Source organism: Myodes glareolus, chromosome 3 (assembly GCF_982192425.1).
Source record: "Myodes glareolus chromosome 3, mMyoGla1.1, whole genome shotgun sequence".
NCBI classification, from domain to species: domain Eukaryota; kingdom Metazoa; phylum Chordata; class Mammalia; order Rodentia; family Cricetidae; genus Myodes; species Myodes glareolus.
In genome coordinates, this window is record NC_142028.1 from 74,482,341 (window position 1) to 74,502,999 (window position 20,659).

At 40.9% G+C, this 20,659-nt stretch overlaps 1 protein-coding gene across 1 annotated transcript; it reads left to right on the forward strand.

Moving 5' to 3' along the window:
- Positions 1-7,762: 7,762 nt before the first annotated feature.
- Positions 7,763-8,704, forward strand: LOC148122695 (olfactory receptor 2A12-like). The gene has a single exon (XM_087905004.1). It carries the CDS (start codon positions 7,763-7,765, stop codon positions 8,702-8,704), a length of 942 nt encoding a protein of 313 aa, XP_087761130.1.
- The last annotated feature ends 11,955 nt before the right edge of the window (positions 8,705-20,659 follow it).

The following is a 20,659-nucleotide window of genomic DNA, read 5'->3' on the forward strand; positions in this document are numbered from 1 at the left end:
ACTTGAAAGTGGACAATGGAGCACAGTGTCCTGTTTCTGGGATGTGCCTAAAGACAGGGGTGAGGGGAAACCCTTTCATGGGACAGAACACTGTCTATGACATATGTTGTTCCTTTGGTTTAGAAAGAGAAATTTCTTCCAGGAAAAGAGTCTATATTGATGAGTGCATTGTGGTCCATGGGTTGGTAACATGGTCATGAACATCTATGGAATATAATTTTAAAATCAGATAGGATGTGTACGGAGAGATTTGTGGCTATACTTCTTAGAAATGAAAATAATATTAAGATATTTCTGTTTCATATGAATAACTATCAAAGGTGTCCTCAATAGGAAAGGATATGAAGAATTAAGTGAATGGGATGGTATTCTCTCAAAGCCCCTTCCTGTGCCATATCCTCTCACTGTTTGTCATGGTGATTGTCACTTCCATCTCTAGATACAAAGCCTGAAAACTTTTTGCAGTACTCATCTCACCAAATGAACTAATTCTCACATGGTCCACTAATGAGGCATTGTCATCTGGGGGCCAATTAAGGCATCCCTGTTGTGAAAGCTGTGGATCTGTTGTCTTCTCTACTTGCAACTCACAGTTTTCTCCTTGGGTGTGTGGGTCCACTTGGTGCAGAATGAAACCTCTAGAGCTTGACTTTTCCTTCATATTGACCTCTTGAGTGACCCTGTTGCCTTTGAGGAACTGGTCAAGCTCTGAGCAGCAGGAACACTTTTAGTTATAGTAGAGGTACAGCCATTAGCTTAAACTCACACAATAAATCATATAGTCTTGGCAGATTCAACCTCAGTCAAGAAGCAAATGGCCAAGCCCTGGAGTTGGTTCTACCACACACTAGCTGGTTGACCTTTGCCAAATCACGCATATCTTCTGGGTCACTCTTCATTTACCTGTGCAATGAACAGATGGGACCATGCTTGACAATCTCTTGTTGCTAGAGTCATTTTAAAAAGCAGGATGTGAAGGCACTTGGGGAAATAATAAGGCTCTGTAATATGCCTACTTTTTTGAATCCTCACACAGAAAGATATAACAATCCTCTACTTTGGTTTATATTTTTTTTCTCTTCTGTCTTTGTCTTTTGTCAAAACCCAAATACCCTTTCTGTGAGACATTGGACTAGTGCACGTCTTCCAAGTTCTGTCCCCATCAGGAACTGCTTTTCTGCCATGTTGCTGACATACATGCCTAACTCAAATGGTCTGTGTGTGTGTTGGAGGATGTCTTCTCTTGTCCTCTCCCTATGAATCCACAATAAAATCTCCATGACTAAAACCAACAGAGTCTCATTCTATATGTGACTCAATCAGTTTTGTCTGCTTCTCTCTGAACCTGCTTCCTTATCTATCCTGGTGGATAAGAATCTCTGCCTGGACTCAAGTGCCCCACAGAACTGATGAGGATCAACAACAGGAGTGAGGAGAGTTGGGGTCAGAGTTGTGGAACAAGGCTTAGCAACAGCACTGGAGGGGCCAAGTGTTTCTGATTAATGCTGATTATCAATTACTAAGCTGTAATTACACCTATGATGGCCAATATCATGGTTGTAACACATGCCAGTGAACAGTAGTTGAGATGACATGTCTTTACACAGTGTTTCAACCAGCAAATGCACCACACTAAACAACTATAGAACACAGAGCACAGGAAAACTAAGTTGCTCCTCAGAATATCAGAGTTCAGAGCTTGTGCTGCATTTATGGTGTGGGAGGTCCTTCTGTCTGTGTGTTGCTTTTCTTGGTTAATGATTAAAGATATTGCCTTGGCCTGTTGATTGGTAAGAACTTAGGTAGGTCAGAAAAATGGACTGAATGAATGCTGGGGAAAAAGAAGGGTAGAGTCAGGGAGGTGCCATGGATCCGCCACTGGAGTTAGACAAGCTGAAACCTTGCTGGTAGACCACGGCCACATGGCAATACACAGATTAATAGGAATGGCTTAAATTAAGATGTAAGGGTTAGCCAATAAGAAGCTTGATTTAATTAATACAGTTTCTGTGTGGTTATTTCAGGGCTAGGCTAGCCGGGAGGCTAGGAACTGGGCAGTGGGACAAACAAGTAACCTCTCTTCCTACACATTTACATCTTTTATGCTATGAGTCAACTCTAGTTCCAATCATTCTACTTACTCAGGTGCTATACAGTTGAGTCACATTCCTAGGCACTCTGACTTGTTTTTAGTGCAATTTAATGGTCACTTTATAATTAACTTTTGCTATTGGCTTGTATAAGGAGCAGTTAAAATGAATTCTAACTCTTATCAATCACTCTCAGTAGGAAGACTTTATAGTCCAGACTTCTCACTTTTAATCCTTAGAAAACCAAGGCTCAGACAGAAGACAGAAATGGAGATGAGAGGTCATGAAACACTGGTCAGGACTTGTGAGAGGGGACTGACATCAACACATTTTATTCCTCTGGACAGCTGAGAAAGGAAGAGGTTACTATTGGAATTGTACAGAAGAGGCAACCAAGACAGAATAGCATCAAGTTCAAGAGAACATGCTCCAGAGTTTGATATATTTGGATTCAAATGCTTATTTATATCTAAGAGACACAAGCTCCTCAGAGAGTGACATCATGGGGATGTCACTGCTGACTTCATGTTATGATTTCATGGTTGACTTTTTTTTATTTGTTTGCTTATGTGTATCAATATATTGCCTGTATTAATGTCCATATATACATACATACATGCACACACACACTCATATGTATGTATGTACAGCACTTGTATGTCTGGTCCCTGGTAGGTCAGAAGAGGGTACAAGATCCTCTAGAACTGGACATAAAGATGGTTGTGAGCTGCCATGTATGCTCTAGGAAGCAAAATTAGTGTTCTGTAAGAGCAGTAAACCCTCTCTTTTTCATAAGCATCCTCCAGTTCTCATTATTGTTATATCTTCATCAGCACCAGAGGATCTGGGTAACTTGCTCAGATATTACAAGGCAGAGAAGGGAGGACTATGATTTCCCTAAACTAGTTGAGAAAGGAGGAGGAGTATGACTCAAACATGGTCTCACTGACTGTCAGGGTTCAAGGTTTGGGCAGTGAATGAGGAGTCAGAATGAGAACTTACATCCTTGACCTGAGTATCAGGTAACACAGTCACACCTTCTCTTCTTTGAGCAGCTATTATTGCCCATTTAGTCTAGAAAAGGGAACAGGTAGGTCACCACTCCACCTCCTGTGGGTTTTTTCCTCCTGCTCTCTCCCCAGGGTCTCCCTGTAGTGCTCTTGTTGACAGCATCCAAGAATCAGCCCTACTGGGAACAGAAATGGCCTTTTCCCAGCTCTCCTGAGGAATCTCAGAGAAGAGGCAGGGTTATAATATCCTTAGAATCTGGTCCCACTGGGTAGAAGAAAAGATGTCTGAGCTTCTCTTTGTTAAGCAGATATAATGGGTTGATGTCTTCAGGAGTCAAGGCTGCTCTTCTTGCAGAGAAAATGAAGATTCAGTTGCTCAAACACTACAGCAGCTTGGAATTTTTCGGAGACTGAGCTGCCTAGATTCTCATCCCTCTGAACTGAGTTGCTTTATGACACTGAGAAGATAAAGAAATATTCACTTGGTAACACATTCCTTATCTTTACAAGTGGTAAGATACTGATATTTGACTGTGCATGGGGCTAAGGCATCTTTGGTACTAGAAATGAGAAGTAGACAAGCCGTCCATCTCCAGGTCTTCTGTGCATACATCTCAAACTCCTCAGACCTCTTCCTTCATTGCCTCCTCTTCTTCCCTCTTGTTTTCAACCTTATGTTTTTGTTTCCATCTATTTATTAACTTAATAAATATTCACAGGCAGTTTTTTGCTTCCAATCATGTTGACACATAAAGATATGGAGTCCTAAGTCAAATGATCCCAAGTAAACAGAAATCCATATACCTGAGAGCAGTGATGGCCAATGTCTTTGAAGAAGTCTTCCCAAACACAGTCACAGCTTCATACACTTTGTTGGAAAGAACCATAATTTTTTTTGTTTCATTTTGTTTATCCTGGTTAGTCCTCTGTAGCCTAGCTTGGCTTAATCTTGTTACATAGTCAAATATATCCTAGAATCCTTAAACCTAAACTCTCTAGATTCAGACATTTTAGGTTGTGGCTTTTTGTAGCCTGGAACTCCATCCTGGTGTCTTTATCTGTGAGTCCTAGGCTCATAGAATTGGGTCACCAACCTGCTGGCACATGGTAAGCAAAATCTTAGGTCACTGAGCTGTGAGAATGTAACAGACCATGGATCAATAAATGGTGTCCCCATGCCATATATATCATAGAACAAATATTCTTTACTTGACTCTTTCCACATTCAGTACATCCTAGGGCCTCCCACATTCAGATAGGAGGGGAAATCTTATCAGGAGAGCCATTCTTGGATAACCATCCAGCTCTGTCCTAGGAGGGCTCTGGCCCATTCTAAATCTCAATAAGCTCAGCTTGATGGGCAATGGACTTTGCCTTCCCTCCTCAGAGTCTATGAGCCAGGAGCAGAAAAGGTGACTGAGAGGCAAGCTCTGATGTCTCACCCTCTAAACTCACTTTCCCCATCCTGAATTTATAACCTGAAACACATTGCCTATTCCATGCCTTATGTTTTCACATATAACATACAGGTAAAATCACGTCCTACAATAAACTGTTGTGATGTTGAATTATAGATAGTGAGATATTGGCTGGAATACATTAAATTATCTAAAATAAATACTAGCTGATTTTATTATTAGATAGTTCAGGATATCATATATACAGCCTTACTCCATCAGAGATTATTTTTCCTTAGTGGTGTGGGGTTTCAGTTAACAAGAGAGAAATAAAGGGTTTGTCCAAGTGTTTGGGGGAGTCAAAATTGATATCAGAACCTCCCAGGTTTTTCAGATTGCAATCACCCAGTGAACAAGAAATGCAAGTTATACCTTATGTGTGTTAAAGTGAGAGGTCATAGCACAAAAGGGAAGGCTCCCTGGACTATCTGAGTCCTGATGTGACCACCATTGGGCAATACTGTGGGGATAGCAGATCACCTTCCATGATAAGAAGCTAGGAACTTTTTAGTGTATGAGAGCAGCAGAGTCATGCAGAATACTGGGAGGGCTTAAATGAGAGTATGTGTGTATAGAGAGGAGATGGAAGAGACGGTTGTGTGCTAAGGCTAGTCTGCATGGGGCAGGGTTTTAGTAATGACCATCCACCTCAAATGGCAGAGCATGAGAGATCATAACAGGCTTTCAGCAGGGGCCAGGAAAGAAGAGTGTAAAAACTTTGAAAAACCACTGCAGCAGTCACATGATGAGCAAGCTGAGGAAGACAAATTCCTAGCACTGAGAAAGGGAATTGGACATAAAGTTCTGCCCCTAAACTAGAACTTATTTGAGAAATAAACCAGTTTCCTTCAATAAACTGTCACTGTGCCCATCAGCTATAGTCTGTGATGGTTATATGCTCAGGAGTAGTTGGCCAACGGGAGACTGACTCCATGGCTTTGATTATGATTTGGTATTATTTTTCTTTGATTATCTTTCTTCAAGCTTTTTAAAAAAATTCTGTAGTTTTGTTTTGTTTTGTCTTGAAAGCCAAAGTGAGAGGAAAAAGAACATGAAGTTGGGTGGAGATGGTCTGGGGGAAGTTTGGGGAGGGTAAGGATATGATCAAAGTGTATTGTATGATAATACATTTTAAGTACTAAAGAAAAAGAAAAGACTGTATTTAGCAGGAAAATGTAAAGGCAAGGGACATATGGAGACTCTGATGGACAAATGCCAGGAGAGATGATGGGCTCCTGACCTGGGTGGAAAGGAAGGGCAGCTGTGAGATTATGAGCAGTAGACTAGTCAGGAGAGGGGATGGGAACAGGGAAAGAGAAGATTAAGGGTGTCTAGGAGTCTCTTTCATTTTTCTACTCCCATCAAAAGCAATTCCTGCCTTAACCACTGTCTTGCTGATTAGCATGAGTGGTACCAAAGTTCAGACTCTTTTGAGCAGTGTTAAGAAATTTCCTTTACATGTCTTTCCTTGAGCCTATGTTTGTAGGAACCTTTGTGTTTACATATTGCTTCAGAAATATACTTGATATTTTTGTTGCTAGCAATGCAGTGATACATACATTAACTCTGCTCAACTTTAGGGAACACAGCGAGGCACAAAGAAAAGGGATCATTTTAATTCACTCTCCCGCTGAATCCAGTTGCTCTTGTTAACACTAGATTCTGTTATTGTAGCCAGGCTGGCAGGTGTGTGGTGATGTGAGACTGAGAAGAGGAGGTGGGTGTTGGTCCTGTGCTAATCTTGGCAATCTCCAGATGTGTAATGGTTCTGAGAACCTCAGCCTCCTAGGGCTCACTGGACAGCTGCCTGTGAAATGCCCTTTAAATGTGGTTCACTTTTCTGTGGGAGCATCTGCTGCTATGTTTGTGCTTTTCCAATTCCTCATATAAGTATATTTGAGTCCTCTATTTGCTTATTCTAGTGTACCATTATTTTTCCCTTCAAGAAAAGTGGTATTTTAAAGAAATCTTATCTTTGCTTCTCCTAAAATGATAGAGAGATAGATTTATCAGGTTTGAATCTAAAAAGTTGGTTGCCTTAAATTTACCACTTAAAGCTATATTGCACCTGGAATTGATTGTTTATGTACATTGGAAGGTAAGTGTAAAAAAGAGAGAAATGACTTTCCTGTTTACAGATCCACTTGATCCATCAGTGTTCCCTGGGAGGATTACAGTGTCTGCAGTTCATTGTATGCATGAACGTCTGTCATCACTCATAGGAACATATTGTGAGGGATGTGTCTGACTGACATTTATTCTCTTTCCTTCATCTACGATAGGGGAGTTCAGCCAATCACATTCTGTTTGGGGGCATGTTGCCCTTAGGCTAAAGCTTGCCTATAAACCTGCAAGCGCGCTCCTGCTAGTTCTCTCTCGCCTGGCTCCTGAGTCCGGACAGATCGTTTGGATTCTGGTGTAAGCTGGTGTAAGTCTTACTTCTGTTTATTAAAGCTGTATATTTTGTATTAAGATAGTCTGGGGACTTTTCATTACCAATCGCCCTGCGGCTTCTTGTTTACACTCTTTTGCACTCCCCTCTCTCTCTGTGTGTCTAGTCAGAAACTACATGGGGTTCTTCTTCAGCTGCTCTCACCTAATTCCTTGAGACAGGGTCTTTCAGTTGAATGCAGTGCCCCTCATTTCATCTTGTGTAGCTAGCCTTCTAAATCTGCGGATGCCATAATTCTGCCATCCAGAGATGGAATGAGAATCTGAGGAATGCACACAACATATCAAGTGGGCTTTTTTCTGGTTCCAGGAGTTTTGTGAAACACTTTAGATATTCATCACACTCCTGAGACATTCCTTTCATCAGCCTCATTTGATAGATAAAGAGACTGAGACTTTGGTAGGTTCTGTAGCTTTGGAAGTTGCACAGAAACTGAACAGTGTGCTCAGACACCCCTCATCCCAGTTTTTCTTTTCTTAATTAAAAAGTATTGTTTTTTATTTTATGTGTATGGGTTTTGCCTACATACAGGCCTGTGACCATGTGTGCCTCCGGCCTGTTAAAGTGAGAGGAGGGAGTCACATTGCCCGGAGATGGAAGCACAGAAATCTGTGCGCAATCCATCCTTGAAATAGCAGCAAATGTTCTTAAATTTTAAGTCATCTCGCTAGACAGTTTCTCTCCTTTCTGCCTCTATAGGTGGCATGATTCTGGTGACAAATAGATGGATGTGATTCTCTTACAGGCATCACCATGTGGATGATTCCAGGACAGAACCAAACCAGAGTTTCTGAGTTTATCCTGCTTGGCTTCTCCAGTGACCCAACGACAAAGAGTGTTCTTTTCACTGTGTTCCTTCTTGTGTACCTGAGCTCAGTCCTAGGCAATGGGCTCATTATCATACTGGTCTGCTTGGACAAACAACTGCAGACTCCCATGTACTTCTTCCTCTGCATACTTGCCATGTTGGATATGGGCTATGTCAGTACCACCATGCCCCAGATGTTGGTGCATCTTCTTGCTCACTCTCACACTATTTCCTTTGCTGGCTGCTGGATACAGATGTATGCGTTTGGTGCCCTTGCTGCTACTGAGAGCATGTTGTTTGTTGTCATGGCTTATGACAGGTATGTGGCCATTTGTTACCCACTGCATTATACTGTCATCCTCAACTGGGGACTGTGCATACGGTTGGCAGCTGGTCCTTGTGTCTGTGGTTTTTTCTCTGCTTTGTTACATACTTTCGTCACCATGAGTCTGCCATATTGTGGGCCTAACAGGATTAACCACTACTTCTGTGAAGGTCCTTCAGTTCTTAGCCTGGCTTGTATAGATACCCACATCATTGACATAGTAGACCAGATCTTGATTGTTCTTATGTGTCTTATTCCAATTTCCCTCATTGTGGCCTCCTATGTTCATATTGCCAAGGCTATTCTCAAGATCAAATCCACCCAAGCCCGTTGCAAGGCTTTCTCTACCTGTGCCTCCCACCTGACTGTGGTCACATTCTTCTATGGTCCATCATCTTACATCTACATGAGACCTAACTCTAGTTACTCTCCTGAGAGAGACAAGCAGATCTCACTCTTTTACAATTCATTCACAGCCTTGCTCAATCCCTTGGTCTACAGTCTGAGGAACAAAGACATCAAGAGGGCATTTCTCAAGGTCATGAAGCATGGTAGGAGGTAATAGTAAACAAGTATCCAGGAGATGTTGGAATATATTTTTGCTTTTTGATAAAAGATATTTTTTTTGTATTTTATTTTTGTAATTTGGTATTTTATTTAACTATTCTGTGCATTTGACCAACATAATACTTGGTAACTGAGACAAACCACTGTGAAATCAATGTGACTGTCTTGATTGACAGCTACTACCAAAACTCCAGAAGCACATGGGCTTTCTCCACCATGGGTTGTGGACCTTCCCTGAACCTTCTCAGACTGTTGTCAAACTAGGTAGCTGCCTTGAAATCCAGTCAGATGTTTATTGTTCTATGTGGCATCAATAAACCTCATATCTTCATCAAAATCATTGGTAGATTTGGTAAGAGAGTTGTAAATTATTAAAGGGAGGAATTAATTAAAAGAAAAGTTTTTTTCTCACATTAAAAAATGGGGAAAACATTACAATGGAGAGATTTTTGTATCTGTATGATAACATGCTTAGACAGTTTAAATTGGAAGGATTAAATGATTGGATATCTAATTTAGAAGGGATTTATGTAATGTCAATTGTAAACAGCTTTGTCATTGCTGTCTTATCACTAAAAACATGATTACTCTGAGTACTAAGAAACAGGCCTTAAAATAGATCACAGAGATATTCATATCCAAACAGAGGAATTTAATGGAGAGTCAATTTCTGTGTAAGAATAGAGAGAAACAGAATAAGGTTTTTAGACAACTAAACTTAATATGTCCAGTAACCTTACAGGAATTGTCAAACTTGTTTATAGCTTAATGGACTCCTGTGCCAATGTTAGATTTAAAGAGATTCAGGAAAGCAATAGTCTCATATATCATGCATTCACCTTTTGTGAAGCAAATGCTAAACTCGTGGTCAGTTTGTTATAGAATTAAACCTGATGACTGGATAGAAATGGTTGAAGGTAGTTTACAATTGGTCCACTATTACAGTGAAATACCTCATTCAGAGAAGAGACTAAGATTATTGAACAACAGAGTAAAGGTAGAGGTATGGAAATCTCCCAAGAGCAATCTCTTTGAAAAAGAGACTATATCACAATAGAAGGGCAAACTGTATATGATGACCTCACCCCAAATGTATGCCAAGCAGCAGCTATGAATGCTTGGGACAAAATTGGAGAAATAGGAAAGAAAATTGAGTCATTTACTAAAGTAATATGGGGCCCAAAGGAAGTCTTTACAGATTTTTTTTTTTACAAATACTGCCTTCAGCAGTAAATAGAATTGTTGCAGGAGGTCACTTGTTTGTTCCCAGCTGATTGGCCCTGAAATAACCACACAGAAAGTGTATTAATTAAATCCCTGTTTGGCCTATTAGCTCTAGCTGCTTATTGGCTACCTCTTGCATCTTAATTTAACCCATGCGTATTAATCTGTGTATAACCACATGGCTGTGGCTTACTGGCAAGGTTTTAGCTGGCAGCTCATGTCTTTCCCCTCCGGTAACTACATGGCATCTCTCTGGCTCCACCTTCTAACTCCCAGCATTCAGCTTCATTTCCCCCACCTAGCTCTTTTCTATTCAATCACAGGCCAAGCAGATTCTTTATTAAATAAGCACTAAAATAAACATACATACAGAATGACCTCCCACACCATTTCTCCTTTTCTGTTTAAATAAGAAGGGTTTTAACTTTAATATAGTAAAATTAAATATAACAAAACAGATATCAAGCAAGAAGTAAAGTTATAACATTTATATCTACTTTATCTTTTATTATAACTAATAAAAACTATAATTATAACTATATATTCTTCAACTCCATCAAAGACTCCAGAAAGATATAATATTAACTAAGCTAACAGCAAGTACATTGTAAGCAACTTCTAAAACTCTAGAATTGATAGAGACATCTTGCTGCCTAGACAGTTACCAAAAGTTCTTCTGTATCATTGTGGGCACCCATTTAGCCTACTGGCCCATAGTATCTGTCAGACTTTTATATCAAGCAGGAAATTTCAAAGACAGTTCTGCTTATAATTGGTAGTTTGTTAGTCACTTTCTTCTATGTTCTTCAGAATGTCAGGCAGTCTCTTTCATGAAGCAGGAACACAGAAGGATCATCTCACTGTTAGGCAAATTGAGCAGTCATCTCTCCATGGATCCTCCATGTCTAGCTCACACAGTGTAACATTAAGCAGTCCAGGCAAGAGCAGTTTCTTGCCCAAATGGCCAACAAACTCCACAAGAAGCCTCTTTGATATCCATCATCCTCTTAAAGTAGATTGGTGCTGCCAGGAGCATGTGTGTCTCATGTCATGGAAAGTGCTAAGTTTTTAAAACATTTTAAATGCCACATTATGAAGGTCTCTGAAAGATTTGAGAATGCCTATCAAACTGAAATATATCTCTATATATCTAGAAAACCTAACTAACATGACTAAAAGCTTGACTATTATGGATGGTCATTTATTATTACCCTGTATTTCTTAATTATACATTATATTTTCAAACACCTTAATCAAAGCAGATATATAACAGAATTGACCCAAAATTTGTATTAATAAACCAAGATTCATACCAAGGAAATTATTCATCTCTGAAGAATATCCCTCCTTTAAATATAAACAAACATTTATAAATACTATGTGGGAATTTGGGCATAGTTCTCTTCAAACTGCTTCCTGCTTTTTGTTGGGTGAAGTATTTTTGGAAGTGTACATGACAACCTTTTGTGGGATCTTGGTTCATCAAACCACATTAGTCTAGAATTAATTCACAGGTACTCATCTTCTGTGGAAACAAAAGAAGACTCTCTTTTCCAAAGCAACATATTCCTAGACCCAAATTCTAAAGTCAAGATACCTTTATGTTGGTTTATCTAAGCAGTCCATACAATGAAATATCTCTCTGTACTTAGCTCCTTACTAGTTAAAAAGGTAAAAGAAAACACAATAATATACCGAATCCAGACTCTCTGTATATTCCATCTTTACATGGCTTGATTTTACTCTATTACTCTTAATGTTTATTTTATTATCTTTACTGCTTTAATATAAGACTTTCTGTACTCTGTCTCTTTAGAGATTTTGTTTCATCATTTTTTAAACGATTTGCTTCTTTTTGTAATTCTATATTGTCTTTTTTGTTCTCTCTCTCATGCCTATGTACATTTATCCAAAACTTTGACCCATTTAGAGGTCTTTTCCATATGTATTTATCTTCATTGGTTATCTGTAATCCTTTTCTGACCAGAACTACTTTTTAAATGTTAAGCTGGTATGGCTGGGGCCAACTTGACCCTGCCTACTAGTCTACCCAATCCAGCATGGTGAAGACATGTTCAATACCTCTGCAAGTTGTACACAACACCTCATTTCCAAGTATGCAGCAGGTCTATGTTGAGACATTAAGCAGTTTGTAACATGTTGTTCACACACCTTATTTAAATGCACTGTAACCAGACCTCAAAAAAAAAAAAAAGTCAGAGCTACTCGTGCTGGTGAACCAGCAAGCAGCTGGTTTAAAACCCACAGTTTTGGGGTGTTTTTTGTTTTGGTTTGCTACCACTGAATCAGGAAGATCTCTCTTGAAGGAGTCACATCTCTGCTTGCCACCAGCCAATATAGCAAGAATCTGCATTAAACTCTGTTTTTTTTGTGTGTGTGTCTAGAATTCCTTTCCAAGCTTTTTCAGGTTTTATGTGGATTTAGCTAGAACATATTGGCATACCAATCTATTGTAGGAGGTCACTTGTTTGTTCCTGACTGTTCGGCCCTGAAATAACCACACAGAAACTATATTAATTAAATCACTGCTTGGACTATTAGATCTAGCTTCGTATTGGCTAGCTCCTACATCTTAATTTACCCATTTCTATTAATCTTTATATCAACACATGGCTGTGGCTTACCAGCAAGGTTCCTGCTGGCAACTTGTATCTTTCCCCTCTGGCAACTACATGGTGTCTCTCCAACTCTACCTTCTTTCGCTCAACATTCAGTTTAGTTTCCCCACCTAGCTCTATTCTACCCTATCACAGACCAAGACAGATTCTTTATTAATTAACCAATAAAAGCAACCTATATACAGAAGTACTTCCCACACCATAGAATGATACCAAATTCAGAAGTGAGACAAATAATAATTCAATATCTGGCCTTTGAAAATATCAATTCTCAGTGCAAAAGGATAACTAGGCAGTTAAGGTAAGGTAAGCACCTTAGGAGAAATAGATTCAAGATATAATTAGTATTGAAACTCATGACCATCATGATGCATGTGTAGGAGAGATGATTTCCAGAGGTTTGAGAAAAATTGGAATGTCAAACAAATGTTATGATTGTGACAAGAAAGGTCACATTAAAAGGACTGTAGCCAGGGCATTCCTATAAGCAATGCTTTTCTAAGAATAATCCATTCAGAACACCCATTCTTTCTGGATTATGCAGCAGGTGTGGGAAAGGCAGGCATTGGACTAATGAATGTAGGTGAATGAGGAATATTTAAGGTAATCCTTTGTCATTGGAAAACTCTGTGAGGGGGGCTCTCACCTCTCCCCCATGCCAAATCCAGTTCAATCATTTCCTGTCATCATAGAGGAAACATCATCCCAAAGCAATTAAAGACTATAATGCCTATTGTAAGAACCATACTGCTCTGGATAATAGAATAGCTATAGAAGAGAGGACAAAAAACTTCAGGAGAAACCATAAAAATGAGTATCTTTGCAAACTTCTATAAATGAGCAAAGACCAAAACTAATAATATGAACAGATAACATTGTCAATGAAGGTCTGGTAGACATAGGTGCAGATGTAGGAATAACTTCTTCAGAATCTTGACCTCCAAATTGACCTCTTCAGGAGATAAATGTTCAGTTTTAGGGGTCAGAACTTTATCTCAGGTAAAGCAGTACATGAAATGGTTTGAATGCATAGGGACAGAAAAACAGTAAAACCATTTGTGGTTGACACAGCAATGAATTGGTGGGAACATGATTTGTTACAGCAATAGAATACTCAGATTAACAGTCTTCCATTCTTAGACATAAACCACGAGTTAACATATTTTTCTGGGGAAAATATTAGAAGGTTTTCTAAAAAATAGTCACCAACTCCTCAGGTTGTACAATAACAGGACACAACAGCTGCCGGTATTTCAAAGACACCACCAGTCCTAATTTTAAAATGCTTGACAGACAAACATCTGTGTTATGCTATGACTTCAACAATGAAGAAACTGTAGGCTTTAAAATAGCTGGTACAGGAGCAACTAGTTGCTCAGCATATTGAAAAGTCAACCAGGTATTGGAATTCTTCTATATTCGTTGTTTAAAAGAAATCTGGAATATGGATATTGGTAACACATCTAAGAGCTGTTAATAGGGTGATTCAGTCAATGGGCTCTCTACAGTCTGGCATTCTTTTGCCTTCTCTATAGTCAATAAGATGGCCTCTTAAAGTTTTTGATATAAAAGATTGCTACTTCACATACCTTTAGAAGAAAAGGACAAAATTTTGCCTTCACAGTGACTACTTATAATAATTCTCAGCCTAATAAAAGATATTAATGGAAGATTCTCCCATGGGGTGTGTTCAATAGTCCCATCCTGTGCCAAAATTTAATAAACCAGCCATTGGAAATGACATGTAAGCAATTCCTGGAATCTTTAGTTTACCGTTATGTGGTTGGCAGTTTGCCATCTGTTTCAAATGTAGATACTTTAGAAAGAATGTCTGAAGTTTGAAGAAGTAAAGCAAATTTCGCCTTGTTGGGGCTTACAAATTTCTCCTGAAATATACAAAGAGGAAATTCTATTAATTATTTAGGCTGTAAACTAGGTTTATAAGAAATTAGACCTCAAGAGGTGGAAGTTAGGAGAGATTGATTAAAGACTCGAAATGACTTCCAAAGATTTCTAGGAAACATTTCCCATCTACAGAGCACTACTGGGATAGGTCCTGAAGACCTGATTAATTCAAACAAAACATTAGATAATGAAAAGGACTTAACTAGTCCCAAGGAATTATCAGCTGAAGGTTAGAGCTAATTTTCTTGGATTGAAGAGAAATTAAAGAAGGCACTTGTGGATCATGTGGATTCAAATCTTAACAACATTCTGGTCATATTAGCCTCTAAACAGTACCTGACAGGAATTTTAATGCAGAGGAAAGATATTATCTTAGAGTGGATATTTTTATCACATAAACTGAGTAAAAATTTAAAAACTTATGTGGAAAAGATCTCTGAGTTCATTCTAAAAGGAATTCCATCAATTAGCAAAAATAGACCCAGCAGAAACTGTAGAGCATTTTAGTAATGAAAAAATTGACACTAAAACTCTAATTAACCCAATTAAAAAATGGGGTACTGATCTGAACAGAGAATTCTCAACAGAAGAACTTCGAATGGCCAAAAGACACTTAAGGTCATGCTCAACATCCTTAGCGATCAGGGAAATGCAAATCAAAACAATTATGAGATACCATTTTACACCGGTCAGATCAGCTTAACTCAAAAACACAAATGATAGCCTATGCTGGAGAGGATGTGGAGTGAGGGGAACACTCATCCATTGGTGGGAATGCAAACTTGTGCAGCCACTGTGGAAATCAGTGTGGCGGTTTCTCAGGAAACTGGGAGTCAACCTCCCTCAGGACCTAGCAATTCCACTCTTGGGAATATACCCAAGAGATGCCCTATCATACCACAAAAGCATTTGTTCTACTATGTTCATAGTAGCACTATTTGTAATAGCCAGAACCTGGGAGCAACCTAGGTGCCCCTCAATAGAAGAATGGTTAAAGAAGGTGTGGAACATATATACATTAGAGTTTTACTCAGCGGTAAAAAACAATGACATCTTGAATTTTGCTTGCAAATGGATGGAAATAGAAAACGCTTTACTGAGTGAGGTAAGCCAGATCCAAAAAGAGGAACACGGTATGTATTCACTCATAAGTCGATTCTAGCCATAATTAAAAGTCTTTGAGCTTATTTTTCATGATCCTAGAGAAGCTAAATAAGAAGGTGAACCTGAAGAAAATGATACAGTTACCCTCCTGGATATTGGAAGTAGACAAGAGTGCCAGGCAACCTTGGGTGCATGGGGAGGGGGGGTGGATGGAAGGGGAGAGGATTAGAGAGAAGGGAGTAGTGGAGGATTGGGGAAAGCTTGGGGGAATGGGATGGGGGGGAAGGAGGAAGGATGGATATGGGAGCAGGGAAGTATATATCTCAACTAAGGGAGCCATTTTAGGGTTTGCAAGAGACTTGATTCTAAAGGGGTTCCCAGGTCCAAGGAGAGATCCCCAGATTGTTCCCTGGACAGCAGAGGAGAGGGTGCCTGAACTGGCCTTGGCCCATAACCATACTGATGAATATTTTGCATATCATCTTAGAACCTTCATCTGGCGATGGATGGAGGTAGAGACAGAGATCCACATTGGAACACTGGACTTAACTCCCTAGGTCCAAATGAGAAGCAGAAGGAAAGAGAACGTGAGCAAGGAAGGTAGGATCAGAGGGAACCTTCACCCTACGATGGATGGAGATTGAGACTGAGACCCACACTGGAGCACTGGACTGAGCCCCCAAGGTCCAAATGAGAAGCAGAAGGAGGGAGAACATGAACAAGGAAGGGAGGACCGTGAGGAGTGCGTTCACCCACTGATATAAGGGAACTGATCTAATGAGAGTTCACCATGGCCGGCTGGACTGGGACTGAACGAGCAAGTGATCAAACCGAATTCTCTGAATGTGGCCGGATTCTCTGAATGTGGCTGGCACAGGGACTGTCTGAGAAGTCATTGATAATGTCACTGGGACTTGTTTCCTCTGCATGTACTGGATTTTTGGGATCCTAGTCTGTTTGGATACTGATCTTCCTAGACCTGGAGGGAGGGGGGAGGACTTGAACTTCCCACAGGGCAGGAAACCCTTACTGCTCTTAGGGCTGGAAAGGGAGGAGGAGAGGGAGTGGGGGGAGTGGAGGGTATTGGAAGGAGGGGCAGAAGTGGAAACTTTTATTAATTAATAAAAAAAAGAAATTGACAAACATGACCATACCCTTCACCCCCATTTGCCCTTTTGTCTGCGGGGTTCTTGGACTACCAGGATTCCCTGTTCCTGTGCTGAGGAGCTCCATCCAGATGGGTGAGTGTGTGCCCCCCTCAGGGCAAACGACCCAGAAGGGAGTACAGTGCCCCTCCAGCTCCTGCTTCAGGGACTTTTTTGTTCCACATGACACTGCCTCCCCCAAGCCTGCCCTACTGACTGCGAGGTCCTTGTCCCAGGAACAGATCCTCCTTCTGCACTGATGAGATCCAGCCAGAGGGCACTCCTTTCCATCTGCGGGGTCCTTAGATCCACCAGCACAACCCGCTCCAGTGCCGAGGGGCCCTAAGAGAGGCCAGACCAAGAAAATTCCCCAAGTACACAGTCAGTCACAGCAAAGACTGGACCAAGACACCAAGACTCTCCTGGCTGCATTTGAAGGAAGAGATGGGCAGGCGCCAATGCAAGAATTCCTCCAAGAACATGAAAGGCGACATGACAACACCAGAAGACAGGGATCATGCAACAAGACTTGAACACCCTATTCCAGAAGAAGTAGAAGAAATCGGCTTTAAACGTAACATTATGAAAATAATACAGGACCTTAAACAGGATGTGAAAAACTCCCTTAAAGACATGGAGAAGACAAACAAAAAGGTAGAAGAAAATATCTCTCAAAGATACCCAAGAAAACCAAGAAAAAGCACTGAAACAAGTAATGGAAACAGTTCAAGACATGAAGAATGAAATGGAGGGAATGAAGAAGACACAAACCAAGAGATGGCAGGATATGGAAAATCTGGATAAATGGACAGGAACTACAGAGACAACTATAATCTACAGAATACAAGAGATGGAAGAAAGAATCTCAGACGCTGAAGATACTATAGAGAAAATAAACTCATTGATCAAAGAAAACAACAAATCCAACATACTCTTAACACAAAAAATCCAGGAAATCTGGGACACCATGAAAAGACCAAGCCTAAGAATAACAGAGAAAGAAGAAGGATAAAAATTACAGCTCAAAGGCCCAGAAAATATATTCAACAAAACTATAGTTGAAAACATTCCCAACCTAAAGAAGGATATTCCTATGAAGGTACAAGAAGCATACTGGACCTCACCATATAATAATCAAAACACAAAACATACAGAATAAAGAAAGAATATTAAGAGCTGCAAAGAAAAAAGTCAAGTAACATATGAAGGGAAACCTATCAGAATTACATCTGACGTCTCAATGGAAACCATGAAAACCAGAAGGTCTTGGATAGAAGTGCTGGAGATACTAAGAGACCATGGATGCAAGCCCAGACTACTATACTCAGCAAAGCTTGCATTCACTATCGATGGAGAAAACAAGATATTCCAGGACAAAAACAGATTTAAACAATACATAACCACAAGCCCAGTATTACAGAAAATATTAGAAGGAAAACCACAAACCTAGGAGCCAACAACACCCATAATAACACAGGTATCTGACAACCCTCCACCAGGACAACTCAAAGAAGGAAAACACACAAACACTACCACGAAATAAATGAATAAATAAATAAATAATTAACCAGCGTTAACAACCAGTACCTTCTCCCAGTACCCTCCAACTCTCCCCACTCCACCTCCTCCTCCCTCTACAGTCTTAAGAGCAGTCAGGGTTTCCTGTCCTGTGGGAAGTCCAAGTTCTTCCCTCCTCCCTCCAGTTCTAGTATCTTTTCTTCACTGAATGATCTGTATGTCTCTGACTAAAATGGATTGACTTGTATCTGAGCTGTCAGTTCTAGTCTACTAACTTCCATGTTAGTCTTTATAACAATATCATAACTTCCTGGTTTTTGTAGCTCTGTGGCAGGTTGAACTTGGCAGGCAGAAGTCCTCCCACTTTGTTTTTTTTTTTAGATTTCTTTGTGTATTTTTTCTTTTTTTAAAGCAAATTGTATTAAATTATAAAAGTTTCCATTTCCGCCCCTCTTCCCAACACCCTCCCACTCCCCCCACTCCCTCTCCTCCTCCCTCTTCATCCCTTAGGGCAGTCAGGGTTTCCTGCCCTGTGGGAAGTTCCAGTTCCCTCCCACTCCCTCCAGGTCCAGGAAAGTGAGTGTCCAAACAGACTGGGTCCCCAAAATCCAGTATATGCAGAGGAAACAGGTCCCAGTATCATAGTCAATGGCTTTTCAGAAAGACTTCGGGCCAGCCACAGTCAGAGAATCCGGCCAAATTCCGAGAATCTGGTTAGATCACCTCCTCGTTCAGTCCCAGTCTATTTGTTGTTCTGTATGCTTCTTGAACCTTCATAGGAATATCGTTCTTTAGGTTGGGAAAGTTTTCTTCTATAATTTTGTTGAATATATTTTCTGGGCCTTTGATCTGCAGTTCTTCTCCTTCTTCAATCCCTATTATTCTTAGATTTGGTTTTTTTAATTGTGTCCCAGATTTCCTGAATGTTTTGTGAAGAGAATTTGTTGGATTTGCCGTTTTCTTTGACCAGAGCATTTATTTTCTCTATGGTATCTTCAGATTCCGAGATTCGTTCTTCTATCTCTTGTATTCTATTGGTTATGCTTGATTCTGTAGTCTCCGTTCGTTTACCTAGGTTTTCCATATCCAGCCGCTTCTCCGTTTGTGTTTTCTTCATTGCCTCCATTTCAGTTTTCAATTCTTGCACTGTTTCCTTTACTTGTTTGATTGTTTTTTCTTGGTTTCTCAGGGTCTCATTCACGGATTTACTTATTTCTTCAAACTTTTTGTTATATTTCTCATCAATTTCTATACTCATTTCTTCAAACTTTTTGTTATATTTCTCATCCAATTCTTTAAGGGAGTTATCCATATCCTGTTCAATACTCTATTGCTTTCATAATGGCACTTTTTTCCACTTCTTCTGGGTTAAGGTGTTCAAGCCCTTCTGTTGTAGGGTCCTTGGGATCTGGTGTTTTCATGTTGTTTTTCAGATTGTTGGATGAGGTCTTGCCTTGGCGTCTGCCCATCTCTTACTTCAAATGTTCTCTATTGGAACTTCTGTTACCGGGTCAGGTTCCCTTCTTGGGCAGGGACTTCACTGACAGAATGCCCACCTTTCCTCAGGCAGGCTATTGAAGCACAGGCACTCCCTCTTTCCTGGATGCGCTTACAATGCAGGCTCAGCTTGCAAGGCAGCTGAGCTGGGGAAAATTTTATGGCCCCAGGGGGAAGGGAGAAATATAGGAATTCGTACCTGGATGGGAGCTGGGATGGCAGGCGGGAGGGGGTAGCCAGCACTGCAGGACGACCTGGGTGACTGTGGGTTCGGGGAACGCCAAAGCTCTTCCTCACCAGGACCCTGTCAAGGCCCGAAGCAAACTCACCTCTCCGAAGGCCCTCTGCTAGAAGTCAGGGCCCCTGCTGGTCAGGAATGTGGCTGAGCTGGCACCTGGTCCACCTGTCCTCAGGGAGGCCTTTAAGACCCAGGAACTGCCTCGAGCCGGGCTGCGCCTACAGCCCAGGTCCAGCTCGCAAGGCAGCTGAGCTGGGGAAATTTTATGGCCCCAGGGGGAAGGGAGAAATATAGGAATTCGTACCTGGATGGGAGCTGGGATGGCAGGCGGGAGGGGGTAGCCAGCACTGCAGGGCGACCTGGGCGTCTATGGGGTCGGGGAACGCCCAAGCTCCTCCTCGCCGGGACCTTGCCATGGCCCGAAGCCAGCTCACCCCACAGAAGGCCCTCTGCTAGAAGTCAGGGCCCCTGCTGCTCAGGAATGTGGCTGAGCCTGCACCTGGACCACCTGTCCTCAGGGAGGCCTTTAGGACCCAGGAACTGCCTGGAGCCGAGCTGCGCCTACAGCCAAAGCCCAGCTTGCAAGGCAGCTGAACTGGGGAAATTTTATGGCCCCAGGGGGAAGGGAGAAATATAGGAATTCGTACCTGGATGGGAGCTGGGATGGCAGGCGGGAGGGG